This window comes from Clupea harengus, chromosome 5 (assembly GCF_900700415.2).
Source record: "Clupea harengus chromosome 5, Ch_v2.0.2, whole genome shotgun sequence".
Lineage (NCBI taxonomy): Eukaryota > Metazoa > Chordata > Actinopteri > Clupeiformes > Clupeidae > Clupea > Clupea harengus.
Window position 1 is genome coordinate 28,283,402 of NC_045156.1, and position 16,896 is coordinate 28,300,297.

At 45.7% G+C, this 16,896-nt stretch overlaps 1 protein-coding gene across 4 annotated transcripts in view; it reads left to right on the forward strand.

Annotated features, from left to right (window-relative positions):
* Window positions 1-928: 928 nt before the first annotated feature.
* Window positions 929-16,896, forward strand: part of srgap3 (SLIT-ROBO Rho GTPase activating protein 3) — a 76,868-nt gene continuing 60,900 nt past the window's right edge. For 2 of the 4 annotated variants that reach the window (XM_031568421.2, XM_031568422.2), the window contains exon 1: window positions 929-1,711. In XM_031568421.2, the coding sequence (XP_031424281.1) occupies window positions 1,645-1,711 (67 nt within the window). In that variant the 5' untranslated portion in view covers window positions 929-1,644. The remainder of the gene's footprint in view (window positions 1,712-16,896) is intronic. The other 2 variants (XM_031568423.2, XM_031568424.2) reach the window with 1 other exon arrangement.

The window sequence follows — 16,896 nt, forward strand, 5'->3', positions numbered from 1 at the left end:
GTTGCATAACTTCCTGGCTCTGTAAATCGGAAACAAACAAAGTGGCTCGGACCGAGCCGTACACTTCTCTCCAGCCAATAAACATTGGCAATGTTGCTTCAGGAGCACTGAAGGGAGGGGTATGTATGTAATTGGCTGTTGAGCTCAACCAGCAACAACATAATTGCAGACCTCGCCTTTAAGCTAAACTAATCGTATGAGGCAGACAGCCAGGATAAACATCACATTAGCCATTGAAATGTGCTTTGTTATCCACAAAACATTAAGGAGTAAATTCTTCACCTTCAAGAACATGGGAATAATACTGTTCGAGTTCATGTAAATGATTAAACAACTAGAGGGAATGCAGATGAAAGCCGAACTATACATAGCTGGCATGTCAGCCTCTCTCCCCCTCAACCTCAACATACAATTCAAATGAGCATAAACTTGCGCTCCCCTCCTACACACGATGTGCACGTGAGAAAGAGATGTCCAGAGGGGTCACATAGTCATTTCACATCATTTAGAGATCTTAAATTGTGTTCCCACTTTGTTCTGACGACATACATGCCATGGAAGGCTCAGTCTCTTGGAGGTTAATACATGCCAGTATGGCTTGAGGGGTGAAGTTACCATGGCAATGTAGAAGGTTCATGCACCCTGGTCATTTTTGTCTGCAAGAATAAATGACTTTCATTTGTTCTTGATGCCATTGCCAGATCAGTCATTTACAATTGCCTGTCTGTATGTATCTATCTATCATCTATCTGCTTACTTATTTATTCAGTTGGATTTGTAGAATTTTAATAAAATCTTTATCAGCAGTCTTTCAGTAGGTTATTCATCAATTTGAAACAGGGCATATTTGGCATTTTTGACAAAACTGTTTAAATGTTTTGCACAAAATGTATCTCTTACATATAGTTTACATTTTGTCATCGTTTTGTTTATTATGAGGCCACTGGGTGGTTGCACAATGAATTAGCCTAATTGTTTGTGCATGCGTGTGTATGTGTATGCTGGCTGATTGGATTGGTTGAGGGAGGGGGTTCTACAATGGGAGGAGTCTCCGTGCAACGCTTGAGTCGATTCAATTCTCAGCTCTGCACAAAATTTCAAAGTAGAGAGCTAATCTGATATCGGCCAGTCACTGAACCACACGCGCTGTTCCCTCTTAGCATATGGACACAAGAATTACAATGAACGCACTTCGGAATGGACACACGCATAAAGTTTAGTCCTTCCGTGTTAATTATTTTCTTGTTTTGAACTGAAGATTTTGTGTTACTGTTTTTCCCTGCTGACTTTTGCGCTGGATGGCTATCACACGAAAGGAAAAGCACCCGTTCAGCTCCGCTATAGCATAGCATTTTCTTCTCCAGGGAGTAACCGTAAGCGACGATATATCAATGCAGGTGAGCCTGACGAGTCGTGCTTAAAACTGCACACCCGTGTTTATTTACGGCACTTTCAGGGAGGAGGACATCATCGAAAAGATATCGTTGGCGTTGGACACACAAGCTAGTAGCCTAAAACGAAGATTCAAAGCACGGGTGAGAAAAGAGAGAAAACACTGCAAGATACGAGTGATCACTTTAAGGAGCTTTCACCCCAAAGCCTCGACATCTCACTGGACCCTACTACATTCATACCTCAGGAAACATGTCATCTCAAACTAAATTCAAGAAGGACAAGGAGATAATCGGAGAATATGAGACTCAAGTCAAAGGTGAGATTGCAGTGTTACAATTTGGCCACATCGTTGATTTTAAGGGGGGGGGGATTTCTTTAATTAGGTGTTATCACTCTGTGAATCTGTCCAGTGTGCTAAAATCACAGGATTACAGTTGCAGTGAGTCACTTTCTTCTGATTCTCATGAAAAAAACTTTAATTAAGAAACCATTGTGGTAAAGGCGTCACTTGAAACAGGTAGCTGTTTCATCTCCACTTCTGCTCACTTGCTAATATTGCAACAAATGTTGTCATCTTCTGTTCGTTGTAGCCTACACATAAAATACGTGGTCTAAATGAACCCCAGCCATGCTAAAGAGTAGACTACAGTCATGAGCCTTGTTCTGTAATCAAATTACATGATAACTTCACCCTAAAAATGGCTATTTTGTTGCTTGACGTAACGTTAAGGATCTAACGTTTGATACTCTTGGCAACACCCAGATTCTACGCCTTGAGAGCGACTGTTCGTCATTGAGGTGGACGAAGAATCTCTTTTTTTCTTTTATTTCAGCAGTGGATTGTCAGGCATTCACTACCGTTGTATGAATGGTCTTGTTTGATTTGGGTCATGCATTCGCAAGCTGGAGGCTGCGCGCTTTGTTGCAGGGTAGAACGATCATTGTAATGTCATGCTCCGCGCACAGATGGGTGGAACTCCTTTAATTGTTCTCCTTTGTTGACGTTTTACGCACCCCCAGTGCCCCTCTGACACGCTTAAAAAAAAAACCTTACATTTGTCGCACCGGATCGGCGATCAGCGTTAACACTGAATGCACATCATATGATTGCATCCAGAATTCTTCCCACTGCAGCGTCGTAATCAAATATAGAACAGAGGCTGCGGACCTTTGCGTTTTGTCCCTATGATACCGCAACATGAACTCCATCATTGGCCATGACGCCCAAACACCCTTTGAAAGCCTTGCATCATTCCGTCGATATTTGTAGGCCATTGTAGAAGACGGCTTGCCTTTTAATATTGTTTATTGATGCTTGACACTTCGCTTGAGTGCATGCCGAGCACACATTAAAGGATGTTATGCACTAAGCTGATTTCCTATGTGTGCCCGTGTATGTTTGAGCCCTAGATGACACTACTATGTGGGTTCGACCAGACCCTTTTCACATAGATCTTAATGGAATCAGCTCTCACGCGGTATCGGTGGAACCCAGGTCACGGCCTTCAGATGCGAATAGGTAATAGTGAGTAAATAAGGTGCCATATTGCCAGAGAAGTAATACCTTTTTCCCCACTGTTCGAAGTAAACCAAAGAGTTAACCATCCGTCATGCCTTAATCGTCTATTTATCAGTTTGTTCATCCACTATCCACAGATCCTATGCTAGTAACTATAAGGCTGTGGTTTGTAACACACACAGAAGCCTTGTTTCCATGCTGTTGTGACACCTTGCTCTGGTGTATTTAATGTATAGCCTACCAAAAAGTAGCAGTGTGTAAGAGATCTGTATAACGGTCATTAAATATTCGCTTTTGCTGTGGACTGGTTTCCATAGAGCCTATGCTCTATGAGCTTTTTGCCTATGCTCAGCTGTGTTGGATTACTTCGAGGGATGGGATGGATGAGCACTTTTTGTCAAGCTGAGGGTAAATTGTTATTTAGCCTAATCCTGTGAGGCTATTAGTCAAATACTACAGTGCTGAATTCTTTTTGCAAGCATTGAATCCCAGATTTTGTTATTATCAAGTATGTTAATCTCACACTCAACCAATTTTTCAGAATCCTATATTATCAGGGTCAGTTTTTGATGCGTGTTCATTTCCCATTACTGTCATAGGCAAACGTCCTTCATATCACCAACAAAAAGTTATAGGAAGAATGTCTAGAATATCATTATTACTGTCCTCATCGTACGCCTCATCATTCAGTGTCTTACTTATGTAATGGGCGGGTGTCGAGAAGGAAGGCAGGAATGGTTTAGGTTGAGATGGGGGGGAAAAAAAAAAGCTGAGCTCTTTAAAAATGTTGTAAATAATGTAGGACATGAAAATGAATTATAGAGGGAAGGAGATGGCTGAGCGCAGGCCGGGCGATAGAAGAGACCAGAGGAAGCACCAGGCCAACAGGGAGATTGAGAACATCCATAAACGTCACTGTGGTTAACAGGGATGGGTTCAAAGCCAGGGTGAATTGAGGAGATCCCCCCCCCCCCCCCCCGCGTGCTCAGACTGGCACCTGCTATGGCTGCATGGGAGTGACACCTCCGGGATAAAGCTGCCTCTGTGCTTCACACGGTAACCCTGTGGTGCAGTAAGGGAGTTCATATTGGCCCTTTTCATCCAGAATCAAGAATAGATCTGGCAGAACAGCACCTCATTAGTGGTTAGTTTCACAGTTTTACAAACAGTGTTTGCCCATGTGTGTGTTTACACCCCCTCCCCCCTCAGTGCCTCTTCACACACACACACACACACACACACACACACACACACACACACACACACACACACACACACACACACACACACACTGTGACCTCTTCAGATTTGTGATAACTTTTCCCCTCCCTTTGCCCTTCACCGTCACTGGATGCTAGGGGTGTCCCACATCAGCCATGCTTGACCATTTAATTGTGAGGCCTTGTTGTGCACCCGAGCATCAGTTATCCAGTTTGTGTCTAGCCTCGCCATAGATGCGTCGCCATGGATGCGTCGCCTCTGTTTATTAAGGCAACATGCAAGACTAGGCCCCTGGATGGCTCTGATGCTAATTCAGGGAGAATTGCGCTCATTGCTCATCCTTAGCGCTACCGTATGAGAGAGACTCGGGTTTTCGAGACACAAACATGTGGGGTAGGGGGGTGCTTTCTGACATTGAGAGGTGTTCCTTTTGTTGGCTCAGCCCAGCTAATGAGATGCAGTGTTAAATTGCACTTGTCATATAGTGAGTTATTGCTACTGGGGTGTGTGAATGCTCCAATGCCAGAGCGAATGAGAGAGAGAGAGAGAGGGAGATAGAGGGAGAGAATGAGAGGGAGAGGGAGAGGGAGAGAATGAGAGGGAGAGAGAAGGAGATGGCGACATCATTGGATTCTTAATGGATCTTTTGTAAAGCCAGTTGCTATGTTGCCATGCAGAGATAAATGTAGACAGCAGTGATGGATTGTGCATTTCATTAAGCATGCAATTAAAGATCATTTAACCATATATGGCTTAATGTATCAGTCAGTATCACTGATCATTTCGGAGATTCTCCCTTGTGCAGTGGCTGTTATGTCATTGGTTTCTACTTCGCTCAGACAGCCCTTCCAGATGAACTAGTTTCTTCTCCTGTGGGTTATCAGGTATGCACATCTTTCTGCCCCAAGATGCATTTTGGCACACTTGTTATTAAAGTGTTTTATTTATTTATTTATAAGTGTGTTAACCTTCCAGTGCAAGCACCCCACATATTTTCTAGTTGCTCGGTCTTAGACATAACAACAGACTTGGCTCTCACTTAGAGATTGACATGTATTCATCTAGAGGATGCATCAAACCTGGGGGGCTGGATTTTGGGGTTAGTGAGGTCACTTTAGGTTAAGCCCTGAGTTTACAGCACCATGATGGTGGTTCACTTTTTACTGGGGTGTATCGCTATGGTAACTTATGGAGTAGGTTACTGACCAATCGATTCTCTTGGAAAATGGCGTAACCATTCTTGGGAGATTCCGTGGGCCTCTGTGTGCAGATAGTGAGAGGGTCTAACCCGAGAGGGACCGTGTAACATCGCCAAGGTTGCAGCTGGAAGAATGTCTCTACTAGGGATGGGCATTCGATTAAATTGTCTTAATCGATCGTCGGGAGAATTAACGATCGATTTTCGATTAATCATTAATATTGTTATATTAAAATTCACTATTTATAGGCTATATTAAAATGCAGTGAAAATAGAAAAAACACAGCGTGTTTCCTCATTGAGATATTTATTACAAGATGAACAACTCTTGTGGCAGTTAAACTTACAAGATGGACAACTCTTGTGGCAGTTAAACGGGATCCGTTCAATGGTTACACTTGAAAATATGCGCTGCTGTACTCTTAAGCAGCGGAGCCGACAGCTAGAAGCCGGTGCTCATAAACACAACTGACCTTCGTTTTTTTTTCTCTCTAACTAATTAATCTCACATTTTGAAATGCATTCATCTAGATTCATCGTGATTAAAAGTTTGTTTTCTTTCAAAGACTAAATCTTATAAATTAACGAGTAATCACTTCATTCATTATTTTAGACACTGTTGTTTAATTGTATTTTGTTCGTGCTCTCTCGCCATCAGCCAAGGAATGTATGCGAGACACAATGGTGCCCCTCGACGGTAAATCGTAAGAATTGTCCGCTGAAGCAATTCGAATCACCTCAGTCAGCCCACCGTCTTCAACTATGTTGATGGGCCGACAGTCACCCGCAACCTAAACTGCTACAGCGTTGGTAACCTTTTCACGGACTGGTCTAGTTAATTTCCTAGAGAAGTCGTGGAGTGTGGGTTGGCGACCATCTAACCTGGGACTGCTTTCTGTCGGGTGCTTTGCATTAAGGTGATAACTTAAAGATGAGCTGCTTCTGTGATAGCTACATTCAGCTTGACAAATGCTACATACAACTTTAGTTTTGTCGATTGTTCTGTCATTTTGGCCTCTTAAACAGAAACTTTCCGCCCAACAATCCCTCAGCTCTCTCCATCTTCAACTACCGTCTCGGTCTCTTCTATCTAACTGACTGCAGACAAGGGGCGGTTTCGTGCCACGGGTCAACGCGCACCGGAAGTAAACAAAGTTGCGTTAACTGCGTTCAAATATTTGATTGCATTAATCTCCGCCACAGTAATCTCATAGAATAACGCGTTAACTTTGACAGCACTAAAATAAATAAATTACACGCACACTACGCAACAGAACATGCATTAGTTTTAATCGATGAAAAAATTATTTCATCGAGGAAATTCTTAATGATCAATTAATCGATCGTCGATTAATTATGCCCATCCCTAGTCTCTACTATTGACTTACACACCATAAGAATACATCTAAGCAACCCATTCATTTAATGGATTACACAGTTGTGATTATAGTCAGATCTACTCGTGCCATAAGGATGGGGCAGTGTTATTGATAAGCCTATAAATGTGCACATTCACACAGTCTGCAATTTTTTTTTTGTCCTGGCTCTGGCTGCAGCAACTATGTTGCTTTTAGCTTGTATTGTAGATTTAAATTCTTCATATTTTGTAAGGATTATGGGTTGTTCTTCTTGAGAGAGATATGCGGCTATAAACCCTTCCATGTTTGCGATTGGTTATCACCACTCCTTTTACGTGAACGCGCTCATTGCTATATTGGGAAAACCTGGGTTGACTTAACGAGTTGATGGCCACCGTCGTGACATCGCTTATGCGTGACCGCTGTTGTTAGGGTTTGTCAAGCCAGCTAACGAAAAAGAGACACCCTGGGTATGTTGAACTTGCTTGCGTGGTATAGGCCTCGGGTCCTGGCATCTGTTTAGACTGGGCAACCACACTTCTAGTGTGTAAACACATGCAGCAGAATCAGTCAGTCATCCATGGTATTGGTTGGTTAAACAAAGACCTAGTTTCGGTCCACATATTTAGGGCATATCATCTTGAACAAGTTTCAAACAGGTCTGTCAGGGTGTCCATTTGTCACAAGACAGGTGTTGTTTTTACTTGAACAAAACAACGTCCGCTTGTCCTCTCCTGGAAGACACCCAGATAAGATGATTGATTTACGATCCCAGACACTCAACACCCTTGTTGTCTTTGATGTTATCTGTGCCCTTCTGAGATTTCATCAGGCCAGTTAGACTCCATATCCACTTTGTGAACAAGGAGAGTTGTCCCAAGACTTGACACTCGATTCATGCCGTAACACCCTCCTAACTTCCCCTGCTTTTTTTTGATAGACACATATTCTGAATTGCCCCAAGAATCAGGAGGCAACTCGGCAACCTGTGTTTCCCACCCTGAAATCTATGCAATGCATGTTGATGAACTTGCCCAAGTCTTGGGCCAGATGGCCCATTTTTGGCTACACATGCTGGTGAAAGAATGTGAAAGCTGCTGCTGCTGCTCCTCCACCATAGTGTCCTGTGATTCATGGCCTGCTCACAGTGTGTGCGGCCAGCATGTGGGGAGCAATATGGCCGCCTGAGTGCCCACTGTTTCCCAGGGTTACAGTACAGTACGGCCTTTGAACAAGGGCCCCTTTCTCTTTCTCTCGCTCCATACGTTTGATGCCTATTCTGTTTCTCTGCTCTGAGAGGGAAAGAGAGGAAAATCCACAAAGTGTGTCGTGCCGTGTCTCTGCGTGCGCGAGTTCTGAGACCTTCTGGGTAAAGAAGGAGTTTGGGGAACTCTGCTTGTCTCCCAGCTCTGTTTGTTTTTTTTAGTGGAAAGTGTGGTTTGAAAAAAAGAACTGTGTAAAGAGAGGGGGAGAGACGGGGGGGAGAGAGGTGGGGGTGGGGGGGGGAGAGGGGGGGGGAGAGGTGGGGGGGGTAGAGGGAAATGAAAGAAGATGGGAGATCCTGGCAGCTGCCCTGCAGGTTATGTCTGTCTGTCTCTATGGATATTTCTAAATATAGAATATTGGTCACCTTTTTAACAGAATGTATTTGGTGTAGATTTCTGATTACATATGGTGATGTATGTTTACCAATAAACAATTTTAAGGAGAGGAATTGTGACACAGTATGACACACATTTGTTCGCAAAAGCTGCACAGTGTATTGATTTATGATCAGGGGGTTTCCAGTCGGAGTTCAGAAGAGTCTTCCTGAAGGGTTCCATTTTCTCTGGAGAACTTTGCTCTCATAAAAGGCGCACATCAGTCTGGTGGTTTGACCTGCGCATAATTACGTTCTGGAGACTCCGAGGCATCATGGAGAGACTGTGTGAATGTGTCCCACATTTTATACGTTTACTCTTGTGCAAATTCTTAAGCCAGAGCAGAATACTGCCGCCATCATTTTGTGTTTCCCTAATGCGATGCAGTTGAGCGAACAGTTTCAGGGAAGACTGGAGGAGGAATGCTTGAGAGGGAAGAGGGAGGGAGAGAGAGAGAGAGAGAAGGAGGAGAGATTGAAAGAGAGCGAGGCCTCGGATGCCTCTGCTCTGCTCTGGCCCTCTGCATGTATGTGTAAGCTGCTTGGCTGAGTGCGCCATTTGCATCTCAATGGAGACCCTCCATACAGACGAGAGCTGGAACTTGCGTTTTAGAAAAAGAAGAGCGACAGCTTTTGAATTGGATCCTGTTAGGCCCTCCACCCCCTTCCCACAGTTCCACGCACGGGGGGCAAGCAGGATACCAGAGAGCACAGAAGAAGAGCTGCAGGAGGAAGAGGAACCCTTCATGGCTGCCCACGGCTACAGAAACATGCATTTGACATGACTGAAATGAGGACTGGAATGGAGTCTTGAGTAATGGGAAAGAAATGTGGAAGTGCTTGGCCTTTGAAGGATGTCACTCGGCTGAGAGGAGAGTCTCGTGCTGGTGTCGTCGCAGTCGGCCATGTTATCACAGCTTTGTGGTGTGGTGTGGTGTGGTGTAGATGGGGTCCTGCTTAGGAGAAAGAGAGAGTAGTTTTAGCCTATTTTGTCATTTTAGGTGGAAAATGACAAGAGGCTAACAAATCCTTGAGATCACAAAAGATTAGGACACACACACACACACACACACACACATACACACACACAATGGCAAGCTCATGCACACAATTCTAATCTTAGACCCGTGTGCATCCATTTAAGCTTAGAGCCAAATGCCTCCTCTTCTTTTCTCGATTGGCTTGATATAAAACCAGCCTATACCACATTTTCAGCGGTCACACATAGCGTTTCCCCTCCGTCTCCTAATCCGTCGAAACCACTCCCGTGTTATGGTGCCTGGCCATATGGTGTGGCTCACATGGCTTGCTTGTCTTTTGAGAGCTTGTTTTTTTTATTAGATTTGTCTGTTAGTTATCTCCGGGCGGCTGGCCTCTCCTTGGCCCGCTCCACCCCCACCCCAGAGAGAGGCCGGGGGGAGAGAGAGAGGTGCAGAGGGAGGGAGGGAGGGAGGGAGAGAGAGAGAGCAGGTTGCCTGTCCTGTTCTGTTGGCTGCCTTCCCTGGCAGCCACTGCAGCTTTAAATGTGACCCTTTGTGATTAGCGGGGGGCTCAGCTAGAGACCCTCTCATCCCCTCCATCCCTTTATGTCTGTATGATGACTGCAGAGCTGCAACAAGCAGGGGGCTGCTTTCAAATGTCTGAAGGTAAAGGCTACTTGTTACATCAGAAATCGATGGCATGGTGCATCTTTCATGCTCTAGTTTTGCTCTCTATTTCTTTGGGCCATTTAGCAGTGAACCTTTAGGGTCAAGGATATCATGTCCAACTAATGTCTCCCATTGCTCTCTCTCTCTCTCTCTCTCTCTCTCTGATCAAAGGTGATTCATTTAGGATTTCAGGGTGTGTAGCCCAGTGCTCTGTGAGCCAGGCTGGCAGTTACCTGTGCGCTCGCTCGCCTGCTTGTCTGTTCTTGAATGGGGAATGCGTCTGTGTCTGTGTGAGTGCAGTGCCAGGTGAATGGAGGAACCTGCCTTGTGTGTGCAATTACAGAGACACTCATTGTGGGTGCAAGATCTGCTTAGCTGTGACTGCCCCGCCCCATTCCCCTCGAGCACCACCATTTCCTGTTCTGAACGGGTTTCCGTCCGGGTGAGAAACATGTCAGGTCTTATCTCTCTCGGTAATGTTTTTCAGCATGTGTGTGTCTTGACACATCAGGCCTCCTCGTTGTTGTGGCACAGCACAGGTGATGCACACAGCGTCTTGTGCTTGTGTGTGTGTGTGTGTGTGTGTGTGTGTGTGTGTGTGTGTGTGTGTGTGTGTGTGTGTGTGTGTGTGTGTGTGTGTGTGTGTGTGTGTGTGTGTGTGTGTGTGTGTGTGTGTGGCAGTGCGAGGGCCTGTGGTTGGCGGCTCTTTTACAGCCTGTTAACTTCCTGCTGGGTCACCTTCAGAGTGCAACAGATGTGACGAGGGCTGCTAAAGGAATTCGATTAGCATCTCGCCACCTGAAATGTCCCTCCCTGTGTAGTTCATTGCAGAGGAAGGCTCATCTTTATTTAATCTTTATCTAATGTAGTTGTGACCAAGATAAATATCTGTCATGTTGTTATGTGTGAGTGTTTTACTCTTGTGATAGCATACGTACCAACATAACCCGGTGAAGCGTCACCTCAGCAGCTGTCAAGTCCGGGTCAACTGTAAACTGTACTTCTGCAGACACGGCTACGTTTAGTTCTGTGCACTAGTCACCAGGACGCTCAGCGCAGACTCTCTGTACAACTCCCGTGTCCACGCGGGCATGTGCACGTTGACTGAGGCAAGAGGAAACTAAATCTGTTTACGCTATTTACTCACTTAGCTGATGCTTTTATCCAGAGCAACTTCTAGTACAGATGCACATTTCCATTAGTACGTTTGCTCCCTGGGAATAAAAGCACTGGAGACTGGCTAATACAATAAGAGTGTCATTTATTTGTATGCTTTAGTGAATCATACCTGATCAGATGACCAGCGGTGGTATTTTGAGGTAGGTAACTATCCCTATTTAGAGAAAGGAGTAGACTGTTATGAAGGGGCCTAGAAAATGACAGACCTAGATAAAAGTAGTCTTGGCTGCAGATTCACACAATGTAGAGATATTATTTCAAACGTTGCGATTGACATTGTGCACTGAGAGATGTGTCCGTGTCCGTTGCATTGTGTGGACAAGCTCAGTCCCGCAGCCGAAGACTCGAACTCGCTACCTTGGGAATGGGAGGTGGGTGTGCTAGCAAGGAGGGAAAAACCCATGGGTGCTAGCGCCTGCCGCTATCACATCTGCTAAGGTGTCAGGGAGTGAGTTTCTCTCACTGCACAGCCCTGTACCCGCTGGCTGCTGGTACATCGACAACAGCCAAACTAGTATACTTTGGAGACAGAAATGCGCAGACGTTTTTGGAGTATTCTTAAGCCCTTAATCACCTCACTGTCAAGGCCAAGTTATGTACTGAAGAGGATTGACAAATCAAATGCTCAGCACTCTCCTCATATAGGTCACTGTACCAGTGGACTGGATAAAGAGAATAAATGGAGATATGATGGAAGATGAACTCCTTATATCATGCATGCCTCTCAGCAAGCCATAGAATGTTTCACGAATAAACTATGGCTGTAAAAATCTCACCGAATAGGCATTTAAGCTGTCAGAGACGGTAGGTGTTTAACGTCTGGTCTTTTCATGACAATTCTTGCTTCATTTAGTAATCATGCCGGATGAAGGGATCCCAGCAGCATTAGAGGACTGCAGTCTGGTTAGCATTTGATCCTAGCTGGGCTTTTTCACTGAGACTCGATGAGTTTGTGATTTATGAAACCCCCAAAAAAGGCGACTTCTCTGAAAGGGTGTCTGGCACTGCCAATTTGAAAGCTATTCAATAGCAGCCTGGAGCTGCTGCCAAACGTCAGAGCTGTGCAGGCCAGCGGTCACACACATTGAGCGGACAGCAGCAGCGAGCCCAAAAGACCGATCTGGCCCTGATGCATACAGAATTGATAATTGAATGTTTTGAAACCTTTTGTGCGCCCCGGTGTCCCATCTTCGAGGGAGTGCGCACTAAGGTTCGTGTGCTTTCACTCCTCAAGTTTTGGCATACAGATAGTGTTTATTTCTGTTTCTTTTTTTGTGCTTCAAATAGGTTTCAGAGTATTAGTTCTGATAGATGTTACCATTCCAGGGGCGTAACACCATTCTTAACCAGGGAAAGGAAAAGACATAAACCCACAAGAATGCATTCAGCAGGTGGAATGCACAGGTCAGACAGACAATGATAAGGTCCTGTCCACTGGGGATTAGGTTGTTGTGTTCACACCTGTGTTACACCCATGGGGGCCTGCATGTGTCATAGTTTTGTTTGCAAAGGAGTATGGGAACACCAGTATGGCTTCCACGGTGTTAAAGAATGAGATTATTCATTTATCATTCATGATTAATAGTCAGGGCAATGACTGCTTTGCAGAGGGTGTGCGAAATATCCATAATGTTTCACTAAAAAGATGAAATTCAATGAAAACTACCATCAACACCAGACACAATGCAAAAGATCTCTCTGAGAGCAGAAAAAATGTCAGTGTTGGAAGGCCACAGGGGCTGGATGATGCCATGCCATGATGCCATGCTTTTATACAACATTCGCTGCCTTGCCAAGGAGTTTCCATGGCTAACACAGCAGGGCCACTCACTGTATCCATGATGGTTTAAGCCCAGAGTCTCTGAAACTCTCAGCAGCAGGCAGAGCTATGGCAGCGTCAGGCTAACACGCACCTCCCCATGTGAGGAGGAATGTGGGGGGGGACAAAAAGTTTGCAAGACAGACCGTTACCAACTTCTTATTCCCCAGTTTGGGCGTTCACATAAGTCTGTGGTGTTAAAGGAAAAACAGTAGCTGTTGTATTTATGGAAATGGTAATTAGCGATCACTAGAATTTGTGCGGGAAGAATTGGGTTAAGTTGATCCAAATGATTTTCTTGTTGTCTCCCGGCTGTTGCGACAGAAACAGACAAGACAATCTGGTTGTGGCATAAGCTTGGGGATTGATATTAGGGGGGCCTGTCTGTGGCCCCTTGGGGTTGCCGTTGGGGCTGGGTCGCTTGGGTTAAGTAAACAAGAGAGAAAATGAAGGCAGGAATTAGCCGGAGCTAAGCCATCTTCTTTTGTTCGTAGTCAAGTCTCCGCGATGTTGATAATAACAATCAGACTCTGAGGAACAGCCTCTATTTTTATCGCTGTGTACAGTGGAATGTGTGAGTCAGGCTAGCCTGTGCAAAGACCGGTTTTATTAATTGGCTGCCTTTTGATGTAGGGCTCCAGCACTTGAGGGGGGGGGGGGGGGAGTAATGGTGGCACTGCCTCTCTTCGCTCCATTGTTCCGCTGGGCTTTCGCAGCCAAAGCGCTGCTGCACTGCAGTGTTCAGGGGCTAACTGCTAACTGCTAACTGCTAACTGCTAACTGCTAACTGCTAACTGCTAACTGCTAACTGCTAACTGCTCTCCGTCCCCTTCCGCAGACACACCTTGTTAGCCAGTGCTTCCTGTCGTCATGGGCCAACCAGAACCACCTGGTGCTCCCCCTCAAGTGACCAGACGGCCCCTCTGCTGCATGATTCCAGTATGCCAGAGCTTCCTCAAGAGCAAGGGCCCCTTTCTCCCTTGGTACTCTGTGCTATCTTAGCTCCAGGCCTGGCAGCCCATCTTGGCATTGACTGGAGGGGAATTCTTGTGAATAATTGATGATGCTATTAGGGATTATTTTCCTTAACAAGTAGGGGGAATGAGAGACCTCCTTGAGAGAGAGGTTGGTTGGTGTTGACAAGAGGGGGAAAAAGGATGGGGAATTCTGCCTTTCTCTCTCTCTCTCTTTTTTTCTTTTTCTTGGCTGGGTCGCAAAATGTTACTCTTGTATCACTTTGCCTTTTGTCATCCCCTGCCCCGCTGGGCATTTGCTTCAAAGAAGACACTGAGTGTCTATGGTGCATGTGTGCTGGTGGAGGAGTGTCTGTGGTACATGTGTGCTGGTGGAGGGATCTGTTTCTTTCCAAGCGCTGAGAGACTTTTGGCTCAAACAGCCAATGGGAGCAGACGGACAGAGAGGATGCTGGGAAGAAAAGTCAGGGCCAGCCACCCTCCCACTAGAGGGACCGCCTTCTCTCTCGGTATTAGTCAACATTTGAACCATCTCATCCCTGCAGAATATAACATTGCATACGGTCACATGAGCCTCCCTTCAAACCTCCTCATTCTTGCAGAATATAACATTGCATACGGTCACATGAGCCTCCCTTTAAACCTCCTCATTCTTGCAGAATATAACATTGCATATGGTCACATGAGCCTCCCTTTAAACCTCCTCATGCTAGTGACGGGCTCTCTTGGTAGGTGTCAGGTAATGCAGCATACATATATGTTCTACCAAGGTGTGTCTTACCATTTCATTCTGTCATTTTGACTCAGGATTGTAAATTACTTCAACTTGCTTTTCACACTCAATCAGGCATCTGTGCCCTCTGTGATCGGTGCCTCACACTCTTCATAAACAGTCTGATGTCTATTGCCTGGCTGAGCAGCTCAGGTTTGCCTGGGAGAAAAGTAGAAAAACCTACGGTTTATTTATAGCCTCTGTGTCAATGTTTATTTCATATCAGCAGCAACATAAAATACAGAGCACAGAAAACCAGCTCAAGTCCTGTTATGACAGTCAGTGTGACGATGGTGACACATCCTCCACTGCTGAGCCGAATAGCCAGGAACAAAAGTGTGTGTGTGTGTGTGTGTGTGTGTTTGTGAGTATTCGTGTGTGTGTTCGTATTCGTATTCGTGAGTGTGTGTGTGTGTGTGTGTATATGCGAGTGTGTGAGTGTGTATGCAGGTGGTGGGAAGGGCTGTGTGTGTGTGTCATGTCACCATGCATGAGCATGGACGAGGCTCCCATCCCCCAGCTCTCCACTGCTCTCTCTCTCCTCAGCACGTCTCTCTGGATCAACTCCTTGGAGATAGCCTCGCGCTGCAGTGGTGGGTTGCCGGGGCGACGCTGTGCACTTGGGCTAATTCCTGTGCTCGCTCCGCTCTGGGAAGACTTTTGGGCCGCAGTCGCGTGATTGACAGCCGGCCCCCCCCCCAAAAGGGCGTGTCTCCAGAGCTGGGGCCTTTGGGTTGCTCAGGGCAACGGGCTCATGTAACACGCTGATGACAGTCTGGCAAGATGGGAGGGGAAGAAAAATCAATGCTGTGCGTGGACGCGTTGCTCCGGCTATCGCTGCTCTTCCTGAGCAGACCGAGACTTGGGATAAACAGCCCACTCAATGATGGCCAGTCCCCTCACAGCAGTCAGACCAAGCCCTTTTGTTTTTTTTTCTCTCTCTCTGGGATTCTGTACAGAAGTCTGTGTGAAATAAAAAATGCACATCCCAGTATAGACTAATTCTGTTGGAAATAAAAGGAACAGTTGGATCTGGGAGTTGACAACAGTAGGGAATGTGGCGCTCCAGCCAGGCTGCTGGGCAGTACAATGATAGTTTCCATTCCACCAGAGGCTCCATTGACTCCATTAGCTGTGGAGAGGCTGGCATAGACTGGGTTACAGACCAATGAATGCTTGTTGTTCTTTCCAGGGACAAAGCATGTCAGTTTTGCAAACAGCGCTTTGTGAACAAGGGTTAGGCTCTCTCATCAGCCAAGAAAGAACATTTGCAAGAGGCTGGTCGTAGCTTGCACCGTCAGTTGCAGTTTCCGCCAGCTGTTGATCACGAGCTGGAACTGTATTCCTCTTGTCTTCTCATCTGAAAATGAAAAAACTCATCTGCAATCCTGTTTTTATCTGTTAAAGGAAAGGAGGCGGGCTGTACACGTGGATCAGAGCTCGTCTGCATCAGACTGCATGTCAGCCCAGAACACAGCAGGCGCCCCTTCATGTCGGTTCTCTCCAAGTCACCATAGCAATTCACCTTTTGAGGATTTTGAGCTTTTGTGGCTTTGGTTCAAAGCACTATATGACATAGAACATGATTTATTTCTGTTTTATTATTACGTTTCCCGTGAGGTACTCTTTAAATTCAGAAGATTTGTGACGGAACTTAAAAGTCAGTGTTCTCTCTCTCTGTGTGTGTGTGTGTGTGTGTGTGTGTGTGTGTGTGTGTGTGTGTGTGTGTGTGTGTGTGTGTGTGTGTGTGTGTGTGTTAACAACTTGAAGGCGACAGCTGAAATCTGGATCAGCTCTGTTGTGTCCATCACACAGATTATAAAATGAAACAAGAGTGGAGTTAGTCATCCTGAAAATGGAGTCCGTAGTGAGCAGATCAGCAGATGATGGCGGGGCGAAACCTAATATTACTGTGGGGAGGCAGAGAGTGAGAGCGTCAGGGAGGGAGGGAGGGAGGGAGAGAGAGAAGGAGAGAGCGAAAGAGAGAAACAAAGATGATGAGGCAGAGAGGGGGATAATGTGTCTTGTGAAAAAAAGATCTAAAAAGCTGACTGGTGTGCTGTGCAATAAACGCAATCGATACTGCCCAGCGCCATGTGCCTTGGTCAGCTTAATGCTCCACAATCAAACTTCCCAAGTTGCCATCAAGTGCCTGCCATCACTTCTAATAGGG